Consider the following 22,054-nt stretch of genomic DNA (forward strand, 5'->3'; position numbering starts at 1 on the left):
GATTCAACCCTGAGTATGGGTTTCCCACCACCTACAGCTGGTGGCATGGTCAGGCCTCCTCAGGTTAGCCAGCTCTATGTGGTTGACTTCTGAGGCAGAAGGTATGAGACCCTGGATAGCCTTGAAAATCAAGAGGCGCAGGATCCCGAACGCCAAGGTTACAAGGAACAAAATAACAAGGGGTAACAAAATTGATTTCTCTAAAAGGAGAAAACAAACATTTTAAGAACATATTAAAGTTTCTGTTTCTGCCAGAAGGAATTCACGCTTGGGAACATTCTTCTTCTTCCATCCGGTGGCGTCTTCTCTTTGAAGCATCAGCTACTTGCTTCCTGTCCCCTTTTGTCTGACCTGGATTCTTGGGGAAAAAGGTTTCACCCACCTCTGGGGAATCCACCAAGGGCCTGAGGGAGTAGCTACACACGCATAGCCACGACCCCAGGTTACTAGTTCATAGGGACCCTTGGTTTCCCAAGTTTCTGGATCCCTAATCAAGACCGGGGGATGCTGAGACAATTTGAACTGATTGCCACTGTTAAAGTGATGTACAACAGGTGGGCTCATGTTTTCAAATGAGCAGTTCAGAAAATTTATGTCAAACATGGCTTTACAGAGCCTCTCTCATGGAGATATCCACGGAGCTGAACTGTTTTGTTTATTCAGTACCTGTTTGAGTGTCTGGTGTGCACGCTCGACTACAGCTTGACCTGTGGGGGAGTGGGCAATGCCAGTTTTATGTTCCACTCCCCACTGTTGGAGAAATTCCAGAAACTCCTTGGATATATACGCTGGGTTATTATCTGTTTTGATCGTTTTTGGAACCCCCAATACTGAAAATGCTTGCAGTAGGTGTTGTTTGGCATGTGCAGCCTTTTGTCCTATATGAGCAGAGGTGTACACTGCACCTGAGAATGTGTCCACGCTTACATGGACGCATTCAAGGCAGCCAAAACTCTGAGTGTGTGTGATGTCTGTCTGCCACACCTCATAGCTGCCAAGGCCCTGGGGGTTTACCCCCATGCCCAACGATGGCACAGCCTGGAGCTGGCAATTAGGACAGTTGGTCACAATGGCTCGAGCCTGACTCCATGTTAGCTGGAACTGTCGGATCACACCTGGCACATTCTGATGGTAATGCTGGTGACTCAGCTTTGACTGTTGGAAGACATCAGGGAGACGTGCTTTTTCGACTGGTGCAGCAAGGGAGTCTGCTTTGTGATTCCCCTCTGCAATCTCACCTGACAAATCAGTGTGTGACCTCACATGCATCACAAAGAATGGATGCTCTCGGTGAGAGATTAAATAAATCAACCTTGAGAGCAACCTGAAGAGATGTTCATTCTCTATTTCTTTGAGCACAGCTTGCTCCGCCCTGGACGCTACTCCTGCTACACAGGCAGAGTCTGTCACCAAGTTGATTGTCTCAGAAAACCTCTCAAAAGCTCTCACCACTGCAGCCAGTTCAGCCACCTGGGGGGATCCCTCCACAAGTTCAACATCAGCTTCCCAATGCTGAGTCTGTGGATTTCTCCAAGTCATCACTGATTTGTGGGAAGCCCCAGAGGCATCCGTGTACACTGTGAGAGCCTTGAGTGCTCTCCGGCTCCTTTGCTCTTGAAGAATAAGGTGAAATTCCTCATTGAACAACTTGTGAGACAGGGCATGGACTGATATTTGTCCCCTGTAGCTGTCCAGAGATAGCTGGAAACTGGCATTGCTCTGGAGCAAATGCTCAAACATCCCTTTGGTCAATCTCTCAGGAGAGTTCCTTCCCTCCTCAGAAAGCTGACTGGAAGGTGGACACATGCAAAGTCACCCCCTGCTAATTCACACAACCTCACCCTGGCCTTCTGAATCAGCTTTGCTATCAGCTCTTGTGGCTTAGTGATGGTTTTGGATCTTTGGTGCGATAGGAAAACCCATTCTATGATCAAGAGTGGATCCTTCTGCTCCTCGATCCATTGGAAAATAAACCCATGCAAGTGTGGCAGCTTCCCTAGAACAATGAACTGAAAAGGCACATTTGGCTCACACCAATGTGCCTGCCTCTCTGACAAGGCCTTCTGTGCCTTTTCGATTGCTGTCTTTGCCTCTGGGGTCAGCTCCCTGGGGGAGGCCAGCTCCCTCTACCCCTTCAATGAATTGAAGAGAGGGTCTAGGTCCTTATTTGTGAGGCCTAGCCAGGGTCTTACCCAATTCAAAGACCCACATAACGAGTGGAGGTTTGCTAGTGTTCTGGGGTTGCAATTGATCTCCAGTTTCTGCAGGACAATGGTCCTTGCAGAGATTTCCAGGCCCAGGTATCTCCAAGGTGGCATCCTTTGAACTTTGTTTTTCTGCAACTGAAATCCAACAGAGGTTAAAACTTTAACCAGTAGGTCAAGCGTGTATTGGAGTATAGAGTCATTGGGAGCACACACAAGCACATCATCCATGTAGTGAAGGATGATGGTGTCCTTTCTCTCTGCGCGTACCGGGGACAGTAGTGCTGCTACATACTGTTGGCATATGAAAGCACTGGATTTTAGACCTTGGGGCAAAACTTTCCAGTGATAGCATTTCATTGGGGCTTCCCAATTGATGGTGGGAACCGAGAATGCAAACCTCAGGGCATCTTCAGGGTGCAATGGAATTTGGAAGAAACAGTCCTTTATATCTAATACAGCTAATTTCCAATCTAGGGGGACATGGCTGGACTAGGCATGCCTGGTTGGAGAGGTCCCATGTCCTCTACAATTTTGTTTATTTCTCTGAGATTGTGGAACAATCTCCACTTGTCTTTCCCAGGCTTCTTTATTACAAAGACTGGGAAATTCCAAGGGCTGTCTGTCTCTTGCAGGTGTCCTTGAGCCAACTGCTCCTTCACAAGTTTCTCAAGCGCCTCGAGTTTCTCACTACCCCAAGGCCACTGTGCTACCCACTTTGGGGTGTTATACAACCACTTTAACTTGTGGGCAGGGCGCACCACAGTGGCTACTTCCAAAAATCCTGGGGTGTCTTAGGAATGATCAACTCAACTCCCCATTGGGACATGGTGTCTCTCCCCCACAGAGGAGCCTTATAGTCTGCCACAGATACCCAGGGAGTACTGTTCCACCTTTGTACTGTTTTTATACCAGACATCCACTGCTGGCCACTATGGCAGCATGGCACGCTACCTCAGGGTAGCCATGGCTCTTGCGCACTCCCTAAACCATGTTGGAAATGCCTAGGATATTTACTTTTGCCTTGAATTATATCCACCACTCATTATGCTAACAGCAAAACCTAAAAAGAGTTATAAACCTTAAAAGGTTTAGGAAAGCAGGCAGCTTTTTACACTGCAAACCTGTTTGCATTTGAGCCAGGGTCAGGTTGGACTGTACTTTTCCTGACCTCACTTACAAAAAATGTGTCCACAAAATGTGGATCAACCTGATTGATCCAAAAAAAACCCCATCCCCAGAAAACCTCCCTAAACTGTTGGGAAGTCATTGTGTCATGGAGCAGCTCTTGACAGCAGTCCTTGCTGGTGAGCTGGACCTGCTGGGCTTGCACACAGATTGCTTACAAGCTCTTCTGGCAACTGAAGTCTGAGATTTTCCTTCCCCAAGGACAGAGGCCAGCCAGCTTTGTGCCTGCTTTGTGCATTTAGGAATTCCAAAATGAACATGCATGTGGGCCTCAGTTTCCTTCCAGCTTCATCTCCTGTAAGTTTCAATGCATTCTGTCATTCTCTTACGGTGACTGGGTAGATGCATTACCTGGCATAATACAGATGAGTGTCTATTATAACAGATCTTTCACGTGTGCATCCTCAGGTTGTGGATCAACAGAATGATACAGAAACAGTCTCCCATCACACATTAAATATATTAAAAGCAGATTAGGAAGATATCTGTGTTATTGTAGATACAGTTAGTCCTGTTTTACAGCAGAAAATGAGTAGGTATACTCCTCAAGCCTCCTTAGTACTGATTTCTGAAATTTTGCTAAGTACAATAGGAAAAGAAATTAGGATATTTTAATGAAAATAGGAATTTTCATTTTGCCTGTGTTAACAGTTCTTATTAAAAAAAAAAAAAGTAGCTTTATCTCAAAGTTTTATCATCTTATTGATAGGGGAGATATGACCAATAGAAACTCTTTTACTAACACTAATAATACACTAACAATAATCCCATTTCATATGTTTCAAAATGAGGAGCCAGAATATAAGAGATTGTTTTCAGTCTCTGGGATACCACATTTCTTAAGGGAAAACATTTAATTTATCCATTCCTGACTTGTATATAAAGAGGAGACACCAGTCATTTGGATGGTATTGTTTCCTTGTAGCACAAGGTGAAGTCAAAAAACTTTCACACATGCAGCACCCAAGGAAAGAGGGCCTCGATAAAATTCAGAGCCTCTAGGTACTACTGCATGCAATAGCAGCTCAAATAAACACAGATAAACCCGGATGTCCTCACTTTCAGAGTATTTATACCTCCACCTACATATACAGCACATTCTTTTACCACAGTGACCAAAATGTTAATGCCTGAGAAAGCACCCACACCTGAGACAACAGAGTAAGTGTGTTACCCAGAGCAGTGATTGCAGCTTCCTGGAATTAGCCCCACTTCATTCCTTTCATTCCAAGCCCTGCAGACAGTCACATTGCATTGCTGCTCTTTATAGCACAGTGTCTGATACCACCATTTGAATGTGTCTTCCCAGATCTTCCCTGGCAGTCTTCCCAGATGATTCAAGAACTGACAGATGTAGGGCACAACCTTTGTCCTAAAAACTGTTTATGTGCATCTCTGAGGCTGAAAAAGGAGAAAGAAAAGGAAAACTTTTAAAGTATTACATTTGTTTGTTAAAGTGAGAGTCTAAAAATGATAGGATGATTTGGAAAGAAAAGAAATTAGGTCAAGAGGACAAGTCTTAGGCACAGGAAATGGCCTGAGTCAGCAGGACAACAGTCCAACACATGGGCAGGGCCATGCTGTTACTTTATTGATGCTTAAATGCAGCATTACCAGCTTTGCCCATATTTCCCTGCTGCTCAGTTTTGTCTGCTTTACCAGCAAGCCTTGAGCCTGCTGTGATAAACTGGGCAAGAAGAGCACAGTCAGGGGAAAGTTATCCACAAGATATTGACTGGCTGGGACAGCAGGGGCTTTGCCACCTTCCCCCAGAACTTGCTGACCACCCCACCTCCAGATCACAGCATGTAGGTGGTCCTGCCAAATCCAAAGAATCAGCTGGGAGATGGGAAATTTAGATTAATGCTGTCTTCTTCATTCTTAATATCTGAAAAGTATCTTCCCAATGGGGCTGTGCAACCAGACTGTCCCCTACTCACAGTGCAGAGGAGCCTCCTATCAAGTAAAGCATTCCTTCCCCAGGATCTATCTAGGGAAGCTCCACAGGGATTATGCACAATCGGGCATGTTAAAAATTTTATCTCAGTTCCCTCTGTTCCTGCTGCCTCCTTCACTGTGACAAAACCCTTTTACAGCATCACAGAGGACAGATGTCATTGTAAGCGAGGGCAGCCACACTTTCTTTTGGAGACTGCTCTGCTGTAGCAGAGTACAATCTAACCCCACAACTTGTGCCGGGCACAGCCTTCAAATCCATCCCTTGGTTGAATGCACCCCAGCAAAGCTCCCTGGCAGATCTCTGGCAGCACCGCCCCATTCCCATTGGATCTGTCACTGTGTCGCAGCGACACCACACAAAGCTGCTCCTCAGACTGTGGCTCAGACAGAGATTTTACCTGGGGACTACAGCACTGGCCAACAGCAGCTGCCACCCTGCTCTAGGTGGGACAGACACCAACACCTCCAGCTGCAGGGAGAAACAAATCGAGGCCTGACTGATGAAATGAACAGGGCTTTGTTAATGAGGGCAGGATGCAGATGAGTCATGCCCTACTACACAATAAAAAACCAGAAGCCTGAGGAGCCACTGTTATCTGCAGCCCTTGGCTCTCTTGAGACACAAAGCAAAGCTCATGGCCATACAGCAGTTTCGGTATGGCATTGCTCAAGTCACTTAGTCAGCTCTAGGCTGTGGCCTGGATTTTCAAAACCTGCAGTCCCACACTCACCCCATAGAAGTGAGTGAATGCTTGTGACGTCTCAATGAGAATCATTTTCATCATGTGTGTGTGTGTGACTGTGGTTTTCCTTTCCTCAGGCAATTTGCTGCTCCCTTGAACTCTGTCTAGGTCAGGCAGTCTCAATCACAGCCCTTATTTCGTTTATTGCAATATCTGTTACAGGGAGAGAACTATCACACTCATTTTACCAATGTAAAAATAACACTTTTCCTCTGTGCCTGCCGGCAGGAGGGGGCTCCCTTCCCCTCGGCGGCATTGGCAAATCCAACCAGAGGGAACGGGACACGTGTAGGAAAAAATCCTGCTATTCCTGACTAGCCAGTGCTTAGATACAGCGCCTTCAGCCGCGGGATCCGAAACAAAAACGGGGGAAACCAAACCTTGAGTCAATGGCACTTTGTTTTCTGTGCGGTCCTAGAGGTTTACACACGTTCTTTCTGGGTGTGTTTAAGATGCTGCTTCACATTTAAATGAACACATCAGTGTTCATACTTACACCCTTTTTTCTGCAGCTGAAAATCATCTGTTTCCAGGGCACAAAACTGGTTGGTTCCGTAACTTCTAACACAGAGAGAGTGGGACTGGGAAGGAAAAAAAGAGTGAAAGAACAAATCGCCACAACTTTCATATAAATATCACTTGTGGGAAACTTCTGGTAGAGAAAGGTTCTGTGGTTTAGGCCAAGCACATCTGGTAAGAATATGTCTTATTAAAAAAAAAAATTTGGTTTCCTGATCTGCTTGAACTGCATCAGACACTGGGCTGAAAGCAAATGTTTTTATATGGTGTTTCACATCCCTTAATCAGTACTTGCATTGTAATTAATTCTCTTTTTCAAAAATCTAGTGAGCAAACATGCATCACAAGTTGCAATCTTTTAGGGATAATCCCAGCTATGTTGTTTTCCGCCTGCAAATGGCACTGCTGAAGTATTTCCCTCTCAAAAAACTTGGGGCTTTTTTTTTTATTCAGTTGAGATGGGATATTAATCCAAAATAAATCAACTTCAAGGAATTGCTATTTATGGGGCAATCAGTTACATAACATTTGTTTATTTTCTTCAGCTAAGAAAAAACCTTAATTCATTTCTATTTCAGATCTTGGCTAAGCATTTTCTGAATTGCTGTGCAGGCAAAATTATTTCTTTCTCCTCTCTCCTCCTGCCCCCAACTTTCCAGTCAGCACTCCTAGCTACAAGGAGAGAAATCTATCTCAGAAATCTAATTAAAAATTTTAAGGCCCAGAGCAAACTGCTATTTCTTTTGCCATGGATCTCATAAGCACAAATAAATGTACATACTTGCTAAATAACAATTCAACAGAGGTGATGCCACTGTGCCAAGAGCTTCTACTGACACTCTGTAGCGTCAGTGGCATCTGAGGAGACCCTCTGCAAGAGTATTTTCTAAATATTAAATCCATTTCAGGTACATTATTTTGTGTTAAACCAAATTGGTTTTGACTATAAAAGCCCTCTAGAATTCATGTTTGTGCTGGAGTTCAGGAATGGAGAAGAGGGCAGGGAAAAGGAGGAGGGGAGGAAATGTTTCACATTTTTTAGACTATTTCTAATCTCCTCACTCATATTGCCTGAGAATGAAGTATCTATTGTTTACTGGAAATGCTTTTGTGACTGTCTGCATGTCAGCAAAAGGGTCTAACATAGCTTCTGACATAGTTTACATTCCTTTCTGGCTGTGATGTGTCTTCCCCATTGTTTTTCCTACCCTATCTTTCTTTTTTCTACCCTTGCACTTTTCTGTTACAATTATTTCCTGCCCATCCCAATTCTGCCCACATTCATCAGGAGCGTGTATGACTGACTGATTACATGAACACAGCTTTATTAACAGGTTAAGGTGCAAGTTAGTCCTATCCAACTGCACAACAGAAAAGCTCTGTGCCTGAAGAACTACTGTTATCTGCAGTTCTGCCACATACCTCCAATTTCCTCCTCTCCACAAATTCCTGCTCCTCTTTCCCAGCTGGTTCCCCCTCTGCCCCACCATCTTCAGCCTTTCTGCTCCCATATATAACTTTTTCCCATTTATAAGGAAAGGAGTGTGTCACTCATTTTCCCTCAATCTGTGAAACTATTCTCATGTATCACTAGCATGACCTCTCCTGTGGGTGCCACATAAAGCAAAAGGCAGTGACTTTAATTCAGTCCAACTGATGAGAAGGGCCAGAGCTCCCTCCTTTTAGTGAAAAAAAAGAAGACGGGCAAAGAGTAAAAATCAGGGGTAAAAGGATTCTGGACTCAGAAGTGTGGAGCCAGTTCTTCCTCCCCATCCTGATTTTTGTGAGAATGTGCCCAGTTTCTTATGGTGGAGTGTACCCAAAGTCAAAGGTCACCCCAGTTCCTCCCCAGCCATGTGCACCCCCACTGCTGGCTGAAATTTGGTAAAAACAAGCTTCAACAGCTCATTTTGAGTCCCAGCATGTCTCTGAAATAGTAATACGTGACACTGAAAGACACATTAGTTTGCATTTGCTTTTAAGGATCAGTGGGTTTTCTGTTGAAATACCTACATGCAGTTTGGTGGAATTTGTTGTTTTTTTTTTTAAATTGTGCAACCTCAAATCGTTTAGTTCTTTTCCTAAAGCCTGCATTTTCCTTTTCCCAAAACACTGTCTATTCCCTTGTTCCTCCTGCTTTGACCCCACCGTGAGCAGAGTGTTTGAACACTGACTTCAAGCTGTGTCCTGAGATCATGTGAGAATTTCAGCCTTCCCCTGGCTGTACTTCATGGGGCAAAACCCTCACGACAGGGGTAGAGTCAGTCAGGTTTTTCCAAGTTTTAATTGAGCAATTCCCTCATCACCTCTCTACAACCAAACGAGAGAAGGCGGCTGTAACTTATCTCTCTGCAATCCCTTAGTGCAGCCTGGAAAAAACCCAGACAGCAGGAAAACCTCCCAAACCAGCAGCCCTACAACCACTCCCGCCTGAAAGTTTGGTCTATCACAGCACGGACCAGCGTGCTTACAGCATCTTCTATTTCCAGGCTGAAGCTTACCTACAAAATATCTAAACATGCAAGAATATCGAATTATCTTATATACACCGTGATGCAAAGCATCATGAGGGATGGCACATGAGGACAGCGCATATTTATGTTTAAAATGGGTCCGTTTATTTGTTGGTGGGGGGGGGGGGGGTGGTGCGTGTGCCACGGGAACGCGGTGTCCTGGCGGGTGCGACACAAACACACACAAACACTAAAACAGAGACACAAACACAAACACGCAAAGGCACGATCGCGGCCCCGAGAGCTCAGCCCCAGCCTCTCCGGGACTGCCCCGGCGGAAGGACGGGGACAGGCGGCGGTTCCCGGAGGCGGCGACCGCTCCCCTCTGGCGAGGGCTGGGCCGGGCTGTGCCGGACCGGGCTGTGCCGGGCTGCGCTGTGCCGGGCTGCGCTGTGCCGGGCCGGGCTGTGCCGGACCGGGCTGTGCCGGGCTGCGCTGTGCCGGGCTGCGCTGTGCCGGACCGGGCTGTGCCGGACCGCGCTGTGCCGGGCTGCGCTGTGCCGGGCTGGGCTGGGCTGTGCCGGGCCGGGCTGTGCCGGGCTGGGCTGTGCCGGGCTGGGCTGGGCTGTGCCGGGCTGGGCTGTGCCGGGCTGCGCTGTGCCGGGCTGGGCTGGGCTGTGCCGGGCCGGGCTGTGCCGGGCTGGGCTGGGCTGTGCCGGGCTGCGCTGTGCCGGGCTGCGCTGTGCCGGGCTGGGCTGGGCTGTGCCGGACCGCGCTGTGCCGGACCGCGCTGTGCCGGGCTGCGCTGTGCCGTGCCGGGCTGTGCCGTGCCGGGCTGTGCCGTGCCGGGCTGTGCCGTGCCGGGCTGTGCCGTGCCGGGCAGCTCCGCCGGACGCTCCCCCGGCGGGCAGGCGGGGAGCGGAACAGCGGCGAGGGGCCGCCCCGCGGGCGGCGGGGCCGTGCCTGGCACCTGTGCGGCGGGCGGGGCGCGGCGCGGCCCCGGCCCCGGGGAGCGGCGGAGGCGCAACAGGTCCGCGGAGCCGAGCGCGGCCCGGCCGTGCCCATGGCCGGCCGCGGGCCCGAGCAGGGCTACATCCGCACCGTGCTGGGCCAGCAGATCCTGGGCGAGCTGGACAGCTCCAGCCTGGCGCTGCCCTCCGAGGAGCGGCTGAAGCTGTCGGGAGATCGCGCCGGGGAGGAGAAGGCGCTGCGGATCCACCGGCAGGTCCAGCAGACGCTGGCCAGGAAGAGCCGGGGCTCGCTGTACAATGGTGAGTGCCCGCCGCGCTTCGCGATGTTCTGCGGTGGCGGCGGGAGGCGGGCAGGGACCGGGACGCGGCTCCGGGGTGGGACCCCATAGACCCGCTGCTTCCCGGCGCTGGGGCCTGAGCACCGCTCGGGCACAAAATCCTGGCTCTGTCGCCTCTTCTTTCACTCTTCTGCCACCGCCGCAAAGAGTCAGAAGTTTCTCCCTCCCTCCGTAACTCGCTGCGTGGCGCGGCCGCTCCAGGCTCGGCGCTGCCCGGGAGGGGAACCGAGCTGAAATTCCCCTAATCCAACAGCCGCTCCATGCGCTCATTTTAGTGCCTTTAGCTTTACCCACCGCTCTTGTTTGCCAAGTAAAATGGGAAGAACCGTAGGAAAAGTTTTGCCTTGTTTAACCATGAAATGAAAAAAAAAAAAAAAGTTTGTTAAAGTGACTCTAGGAAAGGCATGAACGGGAAGCGCAGAACGATAATGCTATCAGACATTATTTACCCAGTTCTTTGACATGCGTGCTACAAATTGACGTCAATCATCCCTGGCTTCCTAGATCTTGTAGCCAGAAGACCAAACCCGTCAGGAAATGTGCAGCCACACCTTGTGCCCCAAGCAGAGCCCGACCACAGCGCCAGGCACCCACTGGGTGCCTGCCAGGTGCTGAGGGTTAAAGGCAAAATGCTCGAGGGGTTTAGTCTTAACTATTCATAAAAACTTTATATACCATGAAACTTTAAGTGGGAAGACATAACAGACTCGCAGGCTACGTGCCCTCTTGCCTCATTGTCCTTAAAGAAGCTGTCACCTTTCACTTGCTAAAAACTGTGAGACAGAAGTCTTTATAACCATATTTCACACATCTATCTTAAGAGTCAGGCAAACAAATATTTTCTTGTTCTTTGTCTGGCCTCTATTTTAAAAAACAGCTCATGGCAAAAATTGACGTATTCTGCTTGTAGAAATCAGTTGTACAAATCACATAAATGGGTGTGCAATGTACAGATAAACATGCAAGTCCTTATTTTGGCTGCTGTCATTTAAATACGGATTCTAAAAACTCTTAGGGTAGCTTAATTTCTTTTTCTCTCAGCAGGGAGCCTGCAAAAAACTTTTAAAGCAGTAGTTTATCAGTGATACAGTGTCATGAACCTGAGCTCTTGTCTCTAAACCATGCATAAAACACTATGAAAACAGTTCCCCTTCTCTCAAGTCATCCTGGCTTCTCTGGAATACATTAACAGACCTGATGTATTTGGGGATAGTTATCTTGATTTGCTTTGTTTTTCTAAAGGTCAAGTATTTGATGCCCTAGCATTTCTGAGACACTAAAACCTTTAAACTTCAGGATAAGTGGTGGAAAATGCCATGTCTGTAACATGTCTTGTCCATACAAAAATGAACTGTTCTTCTTTCAAACATGTTTTTATGGGCAAGTTGCTGTACAATTTTTAGTCCCACTGTAAAACTCAGAAAAAAATAATGAAAACTGACATGCATTCCATTAATTTATACATATATATAATACATGTATATCTGTCTAGATCTTTAATATATATAATGTGAATAATAGCCAGTCTTGCATTTAACATGTTGACTTTCCTGGAAAATATATATAAACTTGCATGTGTGCCCCAATGTGCTTTCTATACAGACTTGCTCAAAAATGGACCATGCTTTCAGAAACATTTGAATTCTGGTGTGTAGGGGACTTTTAACAACTATGCCCTTTTTTACATGCAAAATCTTCCTTTTCTGTGAATTACAGCCCTTTTCTGGCTACATTCATCAAGGTTCCTGTATCGTTTGCAGTTTCAGGGGAGGATTACAAAGATTTAGAGGGAGCAGGAGCAGTCCCCTGTGACATAACTGTCCTGTCTGTAGGAGTATTTCAGACTCTGCTCAGCAAGGTACTTAGTGCATACCAAACCACAGTGTTCACATGCATGCCTAAAATTAGCCAAGCACATAACCACTGGGTGTGAAAAATCAGTGCTAGGAAGGGTCTTGCCCAGTGTCATCAGTGCACACCTGTTTGTTTTCTACTGACTATACTCTGCTGAAACTTTGAAGCCACAAGAAGCAATTTGTCAGCCAGCATAATTTCTCCTTAGAGTTTCAAATTAGAGGTGTCTGCTTAGCCTTCAGCACTACTTTTATATGGAAAACAATATTTTTTTATCTCCTACCCCCATACTGTTTGTTGTTTCGTGCCCTTTTCCCCCTTTTGGAGGATGTGTTTCTTTCTGATAATAGAACGTCAGTAATCTTCAGATTTGAGGATTCCACCTGCTGCCAAAGGATTGAAGTTACATATGTCCTCAACTCTTTTCAAGATGTTGTCAAGCATTGTCAATAGTTTTTCAAGCAGCTCAATAACAGTTGCAACTTGTCCGGTTTATCCACTGCTGAGCCTTTATAAATTACAGATTGTGCTGCCCTTAAATGTTTTAAACAACTAAAAGCAGTCATATCAAATTTCTGGATGCTATTTAGGAATGGAAGTGCAATGGTAGGTAGTTCCACCTTATCAAAGTAAAAGTGGCATTTGGAATCAGAGATTTTAATGACTGGTGTTGTGTTGCACATGCTGTTTTTATTTCATATACATTCTAGGAATTTTTTAAACTTCATTCTGTTTATGAGTCCACTTGCCTCTCCTCTTGTTCCTTTTGGATTTTGATTGGCTTTTTAAGGCATCCTTATCAAATCCTGACTGTAAAAAATGAGGGCAGAATTGACTACTGTATCACACAAAACCAAATGGCCTGATAAACTGCTGCCTGTGTACTGATTTTTTTTTCTAACAAGTTTTATAAACAGAGCGTGTTTATTAAAAAGAACAAACAAACAAAAAATAAAAGCAGAATTCAGTCTTACATGATTTACAAATAAACATCATCAGATATAAGGCGGTGGAAATCAGAGACTTATTTATTCCTCACATTTAATAATTTAAAAAATTCTTAGTGTTTTCTTATTGCAGTTGCTTTTAGGGACTCAGGGCACTTTTCTGTCCTTAGCTTTCTATTTTGCAGAATGCTGGCATGTTAACTGTTCCATAGTAATTTTCTATCTTTCTGGGGATAAGGAAGTATAAAAAATATCTGTGTTGACTTTCAGATTTTGTTGGTTTTGTTACATTCCTCACCCCTGCTCCTGAGTCAGAAGAAATCTTTTTCTTAAATTTGAACCCTTGTGTAAATGTCCTAACCAACACAAAATGTTATAAAACCTCCTCTGGGACCAGGCATGTGCTGGCAGAGTGATGAAGGAGCACAATCAAAAGGAAGGCTCTTTGATCTGGAGATGAAGGGACTCAGTGATGGTTTTGATATGCCATTATTAAAAGTCATCATCTCAGTCCATCCTGAGTGCTGAAGTATGAAAAGGGATGGAAGGGTGCCCATCCAGGAGCATTGAGGGGTCCCCATGGGGGAGGTGAGCAGCCAGGTGCCCTGAGCAGGAGTGGACAGTGAGCACTGGCAGGGGGCACTCAGGGTGTGTGACAGTCCCTCAGTTCCTCTTACACTGATGTGTACACACTGAGGACTGCACTGAGAGGTTCAAAGTCAGAATTTGGCTTTCATGGTATCCATTGAAATACAAAAGCGCTGAAGAAGACTCACAACACAGAGCTACCCCTGTATGTGATTCAAGGGGGATTTGATACACGCAGCTCCTTAGTGGAGGTAATTGTCTTTTTAATCTTCCAGATATCTCAGAGGTGCCTCTTGTCATTGTTGTTTCTGAAAGCAAAGCAAACATTGGGGTGGTCTGTCTGCAGCCATAGGGGAGAAATTTCCAAGGCCTTGGGAGGTGTTGGGATTGTCACCTCCAGGGGAACAAAGGGTCTTGAGAAGAGCCTCTCTGGAGACAGATGGGATTTCTGCTCAGTCACCTGTACAGCCTGCTGCCTCCTGATACTGGAATTATTTTTTCTGGTCTCAGAATTTTCTGCTGCAATATTGGGTGGCTTCTGCACAGCTTCTATTTTAGGCGTGGAGAGGAGCAGAGGGGTTCAGTTTGCTCCTCCGGTGACACATCCAAGGTGTTCCTCAGCTGTTTTAGTTCATCCTGACAGCAGAGAGGGAACTGATAAGCGGTTCCACTCAACTGCCCACACATGGGTGTCTGGTGCTGTCTGAGATGCCTGAGTTGTCCAAAATACACTTATGGGTTGACAGACATGATGCAGGGCCTGCAGCAAACCCATTTTTTCCTGACTGGCTGCTGGAAATCAACTGTGGTGTCCTCTGGCCTCTCAAATAGTGTTTGTCCCCTGCGGATGAGTAACTGAATCATGTGCTTACTTCCTGAGGGGAGAGCTTTTGTGAGACTTAAAACACTGAGAACCACACTCATGGAGTATTAATCCTAACAGTAAATGAGAACATCATATAAATTTAAAAACTAATAATTCATGGCTTTTTAAAATCAAACAACAAAACAGTGCATTGGGTGTGTAAGGTTTTTGTAGTATGGTGAAAATAAACTGAGGGAAGCCTCAGTGGCACAGGCAAGTTCTGATCAGGTCACCTATTCTGCATCTCATAACTGTTGGAAAGGCACAGCACTTCACACTTTTTCCTTTATCACAATGACTTTTGGCACAAGTAACCAGCACACAGTAAAAAACATGCCTTTCATGTCTGCCTAATAAATCTACAGGTAAAAGGCCAGCAAAATAATTTACTGATGTGATAAGAGCAAGCAAGGCATAACTGCAAAGTAAAATTATATAGGTTGGAAAACTCCATGTGTTTGTCTCTGAAAGAGAAAAATTTTACTGATGGATAATTTCACAGGGAGACTGAAGAGTAAAAAAAGGGGATTGCATAGTACAAGTTTTGATTGACTGTATTTTGTTTTTCTAAGGAGGGAACTATTAGATATGTAGTTTATCCTCAACCAGTTAATGGATGGCCTTGCTATCTTTAACTTACCCTCTTTTTTGTATTTTTATTTTTATTAAAGACAAGCGTAGAGTTACCTGAAATACAAAAAAATTACTTGCTGAAAGGGCCTATATAACCTAAGTAGGTAACTGAGAATACTTTTTCACCTAGTAGAATATAAACAGGGAAAAAAAAAATACAAACCATAAAGAAACAGAAATTTATGTTTATTTATATTTCATGATTTATTGTATGAAAGTCTTTTAATATGCAGCAGTGAAGAAAGTGAATCTTTAAAAAGTCAGCACTTAGCTGAGATGGACTCTTACTGGGCACCTGAAATAGTGCATTTCTGTAGGAATTACATGACACAAATAAGACATCCATATAAATCTGTAGATTTGGGATGCTGGTGCACATTTCTGTGAATTTTTTGCAGTATAAAAGAACAATTTACTCCTCCCTCTTTCTCATGTGCTCAGGTAACCCTTGGACTATGGTTACCTTCTAATGTCAGGAAGGAAAGATTACAATCCAAATAATGAGTTTGACCAAGCTGCACCATTCCACTCTCATGACATGAAGTTACTGTGAATGTGTACTGACAAATCACCTCATACATGTTTAAATCTGCCAAAATGAGAGAATTGGAAAGTATGATTATACAAGCAAAATAATTGCTTGTATAAGACCTCAAATTATCACAGTCTGCCATTATATTGTATTGTATTTTGTTGTGCTATGGAATACACAAATTTGGTCTTCAGCAGTTTGGGCAAGTCAGCGATTGGTTCTTTAGATTTCTTTTCTGTAGTACCTCAGGTAATATTTGCTATTTTGAAAATTAATGGCCAGTTAACTTCTTTATTGATCACTGTTAACCTGTTCAGCCTAGTAGGCCCATTTATGACTGATTTGAGGTCTTGATTTCAACTTCTATTTCACCTCTTTAAACCTATGTTCATTATATTCCTATATGCAGATTCTCATAATAACATGGTAACATCATAGTAACATAAATAAATATTTCATTCATATCAGTTGCTTTTGAAAGTTTCGTTAAGAGAAGCACTCATTCTGAAAATTCACTCTATCAGTGAAAAAAAGGAACAGCCCAAAAGTTTTGTTGGCCTGTTTGGGGTTTTGCTGGAAAAAATAACCACAATGCGCTGCTCTATTTTCAGAGCTGGGTCATGGAAAAAAACAGAGCAGATAACCAGATAAGATGTGGATCTTTGATATTATCTGTAGGATTAGTAAGCCTTTCAGGTGCAGATTTGAACTTGTTATTGGACAACCCAAATTTACAGCACCATGAGCACCATGAGTTTGTTCACAGACTCTGTGTGCTGCTTGGGTGGAGCACTGAGATTAGTGAAGCAATATTTGCTCCAATACATTGTCATTAAATTAGCACCTGAGGGGGAAGAAACAGCAGCAGCTGAGGCAGACAGCTGTGAAATAGAGTCTATACTCAAAGTGTCTATACTCGGAGTGTGCTGTGTGTTTGCAACTGTGCATGGTGAAATCTGCATCTCTAGGGTGCACAGGAACAGTACAGACATCAACCTGTGTTTCTCAGCTCCAATCTACAGCTGCAATATTTTCATCTCTTGTGTACTTTGCATGTCATAGTCAGACAGGGTAAACCATGCATTCATATATTTGCATGTACATTCAATGTGATTACGGTGAAAAAATAAGAATTCGTAGTTCAGTGATACTGTTTCTCAGCACTTAATCAGCTGGTTATCTGGGATATTTAAAATATCAGCTTGCTTTGCTAAAACATTTTTCATAGATGCACGAGTCACTGGACTCCTAAAAGCTAAAAATAACTCTTAAGCAAAGTACATAGGGAACTGAAAAAAAAATTGTTTGTATCCTCAGGAAAATGCAAATATCCCTCCATTATTTCCCTGTTCAGTTTTCAGCTTCTGTAAATGTCAGTGCTGACTGCTACCAATATTGTGTATCATCCTCTATAACAATGCCAAATTTTGGTAAGATCTTACTAATATTAGTCTTTGGTTCCAGGCAGCCTGCACCGTGCATCCAGTGTACCAGAACGTGTCTATAACATGGGGATCACTGAGAATGATTTTGCACCAAGGTCTCCCTACAGTTTCTCATATTACCAGGCGAACCAGGTGAGGAAAAGAAGAAAATGGGTAGAAATAAAAATAGTATCACACATATAGTTTATTCATATTTTTTTTGCCACAAATAATAGCATTTTGATGGTGTTATAAGGTTTGTTTGCTTATTTGTTTTCTTCTTAAAACCTGATATTGAGAAAATGAGGGTTTTACAATGAAATCTCTTCATGTTCTCCCTTCCTTCCAATGACTTCAGAGCACAGTATCCAAATTTAAGTCAGTCATATAGATGGGCTGTTTACAGTCCTGTTGGGTTTGTGAGAATTGGCATCAGGGTAGAAAATGAAAAATCATATTTACACTCCACTAAGACAAAGGCAGATCTTCATTCCTCCCACCACACAGCAGCTCAGTCAGCACACCTGTACCTCAGGGTGGCCAGAGGCCAGGCTGCCCAGGCAAACAGAATTAAGCATCCAAAACCAAATGAAAACAGACTGCCTTCATTTCACAAATACTTTAGTTTTCACAAGGTAGAGTGGTTTCTTATCATTTTAAATACTGTTGTAACCTGTTCTATCATAACAAGAATTCCAGCAGGACAGTCCTTGGAATATAATGGTGTTTCTAAACCGTCTAATAATAAATTCTCTTGTTATTTTGACCAGCTTTTCTTGGGGTCATGGCCTGAATGCTGAGATAAATAATTGGTTTTCTGCAGGGTTTTTGACACAGCTCATAACTGGTTTTGAACCTATTTGAAGGAACCACTGGGAGATCAACACAGTTCAATAACAATGCTCCTACATGAACAATTTAGTAAACTGAGAGCATTTTAGCTTGAGAACAGAAACATTTATTTGGTAAACAACTGTGTATGAAGGGGGCAATTCTTTCCTAATTTTAGACTACTCAAGACAAAACTCAAGGCATTTTGTCATTAGAAGCAATAGCCCAGCTTTTGACAAGTCTGTGAAGCAGCTCTGGCTCTGTATAGGGAGAGACAGAAGCACTTACCTAAACACATTCCACTCTATGTCCTCCCAACCTCTGTTCTCACCTGTGCTGCAGTCCATAATATTTGACCTGAATTCATTCCCTCCAGAAGACAGCAACAAGAAGAAAACTGGAGGTAACATAGGAATCACTAGAAAATAATACAGTATACCAGGCAGGGAGTGGGGAGAAAAGACAAAAAAGTGTATAAGCTGGGAAAAGCCACAAAAAACGTTAATTATCCCCAAACAACAGATAAAGATATCCTTGCATAACTTCTGTAGAATAAACAGATATATCCAATGGTCTATGCCTGAGCCTGCTAGTTTCTATAACCTTTACTCCTTTGTGAGTCAACTATCACCCTCAGGATCTCCTTAATGGTGAAATTAAGGGAATTCAGTCCAGCATCTATCTGCTAAGCACTGTTTCTTTAATTAAAAGCTTATGTAAACTTCTGTTTACCTTAAAAATGCCATTTATATTTCTAAATTTTAACACAATGTGGAAATGGAAAATATGGAGCTTTCTTCTATGGATGTATGCCCCTATGCTTACTGATTTTTTTAAAAACTAGTCCATGACTCCTCTACTTCAAGGCTGGATTTTGTCCCAAGTTGATTTAGTTCTGGAAGGCTTTGGAGTATACAGTCCAATATGGAGCACAAGAAAAAAGTATAAGAATCAAGAGGCCTCAGACAGTACCTAAAAGCAAGAATCTTGAAGATACATTCTACAAAGAAAGGTTGATGGCAGTGGATTTGTTTGGTTTAGAAAAGAGAAAATTGTAAGGCAAGATGATGATCCAGTACAGTCTGTCCCCATTAAGGATAGGAAATAAAAATAATCTAAATTTGCAATCTAAAATTAGGGAAGCAATTGAGATGGTAAAATGGTCACTTTAATTTTCTTGGAATGTTACACAATCTCCTTAATTTTTAAGAGGCTAGACAAACAGGGAGGGGACTATTTATCTCTTTTTACTAGATCCTACCACAGATGAACACGTGTGCTAAATAACTATATATTAATGAGGTTATTATCAATATGCAGACACTTCAGTACAATATTTTTTATATCTGATTGATAATTTTCTTCTGTCTATTAGACAGCCTTGAATTTAGCTTTAGTAGCAGATATTGGTGTTAATCCCCAAGGAGTTACAACAGAAAAAAAAATCTTCATTAATAATCAATCCGTTCATTACCTGGCTTAATTAACTTATGCAACTATTTTGGGTTCATGATAGAAGATTGGATGCTTAGCCTTTGTTTCCTGATGTTTAGACTGTACTTCTTCCTGCCTTCATGAGAGAGGTACCAAGAAGTGTGGCAGAATCCCATTTGATGCACAATTTTGGCAATGTTCACTAATTTGTTTGAGATTCCGAGAGCACTCTGTAGAAGTTCTGCCTTTACTTTGTTTGGTTTGGTTTCTCTGCTGCTAATGCTAAATGCTGTGACCTGACTGTGGCTCCTGTTGTTTTGTGCCCCCTGGAGCAGGTTGCCTCCCCATCCTCGTACACCAATGGCTGGGGGACGAGGATTGCTTACAGGACGATGGAAGAGAGAGCTCAAAGGCAGCCTCTGAAGAGACTGGAGGTTTCTCCCCAGCGAAATCCGGAAAGATTGGCCTACGTGTCCAACGACTTTCACTACGATGGAGGGGTCTCAGTCGGATTGTCCGTGAGGCACGGGGACGGGCTGAGATCCAGCGGGACTGTGCCACCAAGATACGCTCGCTCCGAGATCCTTGGCTACACCCTGCGTGACTCCGTGCACAGGGGACGCTCCTTCAAGAGACAGCCCCGCCTGGGGACTGTCACTGATGCTGTCCCCGATGGTGCCTACCCCAGCCCCACTGTCCCTCTGTACCCCCAGCCTGGCAGCAGCCGCAGCATGAGCAACCTGCTGGAGAAGGAAAACTACCTGGCCTCGGAGAGCGCCATGGGACAAGTGAGGTCCCCGACCGCGTCCCGCCTCTCTCAGAACAGACAGTCTGTAAGGTCCAGCTTCTACCAAAGCGCCTTCAGAAACACGCAGAGCAGGAGGGAGGCTTCCCAGCCAGCTTCCATTGCCAGCGTCGCTGCAGAAACGGATGGGAAGAGGATGCCAGTGACAGCTGCTGTGGCCGCAGCAGGGAGAAATGGTTTCCTGCAGAGCGAGCAAGTGACCCTCAATGGCTCTCAGCTGGGGTAAGCACAGTGCAGGACATGCTTTGGCTCTGGGCTCTCACAGCCAGCAGGAATGTGCTTGTTAGGAAGTGAACTGATAGCCTGTGGCTCAGCAGCCAGCACCATGCATGAAGTATCAGTGCAGAAGAGGCAGAAAGTAGATTGGCTTTTAAAAAGCCACATCCAGTGCAGCAGAGGAAAGGGGAGAAAAAAAATGTATATGTATGTACAGTGCAAGGTCTACACCTCCTGCTGAAGTTTGGGACCCCCTTTTGCCAAGAGTTAACTTTATCAGCAGACGTTAAATAGTCACTGAGTAATTTACAGCCTAAGTCACAATACACAAAATTGTATTGGCAAATGTGCCCACAAGAGCCCATACGATATCAGCACTGGTTCTCACAGGAACAGGTCAGAAATTTACCAGTGGGACAGCTTTCGGCAGATTGACAGTTTCCATTTTAAAATCCTCCGTGGTTTCAAGGACACTTCTTAGTTTTTACAAACTTCAGGAAAAACATGGGCAGAAATTTTTCCTAGCTCTGCAGCACCATCCTTCCCTAGAACAAATGCAAACTGCTCTGAATCCCAAGACCCCAGAGCTTCCCAGTACCATGAGTTCCTACATGTTCTGAGGGAGTTATCCTTACTTGAAACTCTGTTAGCTCCATGCCAGAAAGTCCCAAATCTGCCCCCAGAGTTCATGAAAATTGTTTAAAATACTGGAAAGAGTTGTTTGGTTTTTTTCCCAAAATTACTTCCCCAGCAAAAATTCCTTTCCAGAGAAGATTTCAGAATGTTTAAAATCTGTTCCATTTTCAAAAGAAAAAATTTATTATTTCTGAATTTCCCATCAGGAGTGAATATCTTTTCATTTTAGAATAATTTTGAATGTTTCCAGAGCTGCTGCATTTCAGTGGACAGAACAAGCCACTTGGTATACAGGAGATGGTTACTTGCATGTTTATTCTGGTTTTTGTTGTTGTTTCATAGTTCAAATAAGGATCCTAACATTTCTGTTTAAGTTAATCATAGTGTAATTTACAACTGTGTTATTAAGAAATGGCTTTTTCCCCATAACTGTGTAGCTGTTAAGTTCATTTTTCTGAAGACCTATCTTTCTTCTTTTTCTGAGTTTCTTGCTGTGTGAGAAAAGGCATCACCTGATATCACTGCTATGTGCAGATCAGGTGCTTTTTGTTGTCAACTACATGTTGTGTGTTATGATTATATTTGCAAACATATATGGTATTATGCTCACTTCTGGTCTGGATTAACTTTTCACCTCTGGGTGATGCAAGATTTAGGAGATCTGACATTAATTATGTTGACTTATAAGTATTCAGACTTTGCAGCTAGTAAGTCCGAAAAAAACCAGGTGAGAGCTCACAACAGCTAAAGATTTTGCAGTAGTAATACTGAAAATAGGTATCTGGACTTGTTTTTCAGTAGGGAGGACTTTGTTTTTCATTAAGAAAATTTAAAAACATATATCCCATTGATTTAATTATCTCCTTAACTTCTGGCACATCCTAGAATGCATTCTGAGCCACAACCAGCAATTT

General features: G+C 44.0%; 1 protein-coding gene across 1 annotated transcript in view; it reads left to right on the plus strand.

The window, feature by feature from the left end:
* Positions 1-10,101: 10,101 nt before the first annotated feature.
* Positions 10,102-22,054, plus strand: part of PKP2 (plakophilin 2) — a 38,485-nt gene continuing 26,532 nt past the window's right edge. Inside the window, exons 1-3 of the mRNA XM_021548332.2 lie at positions 10,102-10,337; positions 17,259-17,371; positions 19,819-20,510. Coding sequence (XP_021404007.2) covers positions 10,130-10,337; positions 17,259-17,371; positions 19,819-20,510 — 1,013 coding nt within the window. The 5' untranslated portion in view covers positions 10,102-10,129. The remainder of the gene's footprint in view (positions 10,338-17,258; positions 17,372-19,818; positions 20,511-22,054) is intronic.

Source organism: Lonchura striata, chromosome 5, assembly GCF_046129695.1.
Source record: "Lonchura striata isolate bLonStr1 chromosome 5, bLonStr1.mat, whole genome shotgun sequence".
Taxonomy (NCBI): Eukaryota; Metazoa; Chordata; class Aves; order Passeriformes; family Estrildidae; genus Lonchura; species Lonchura striata.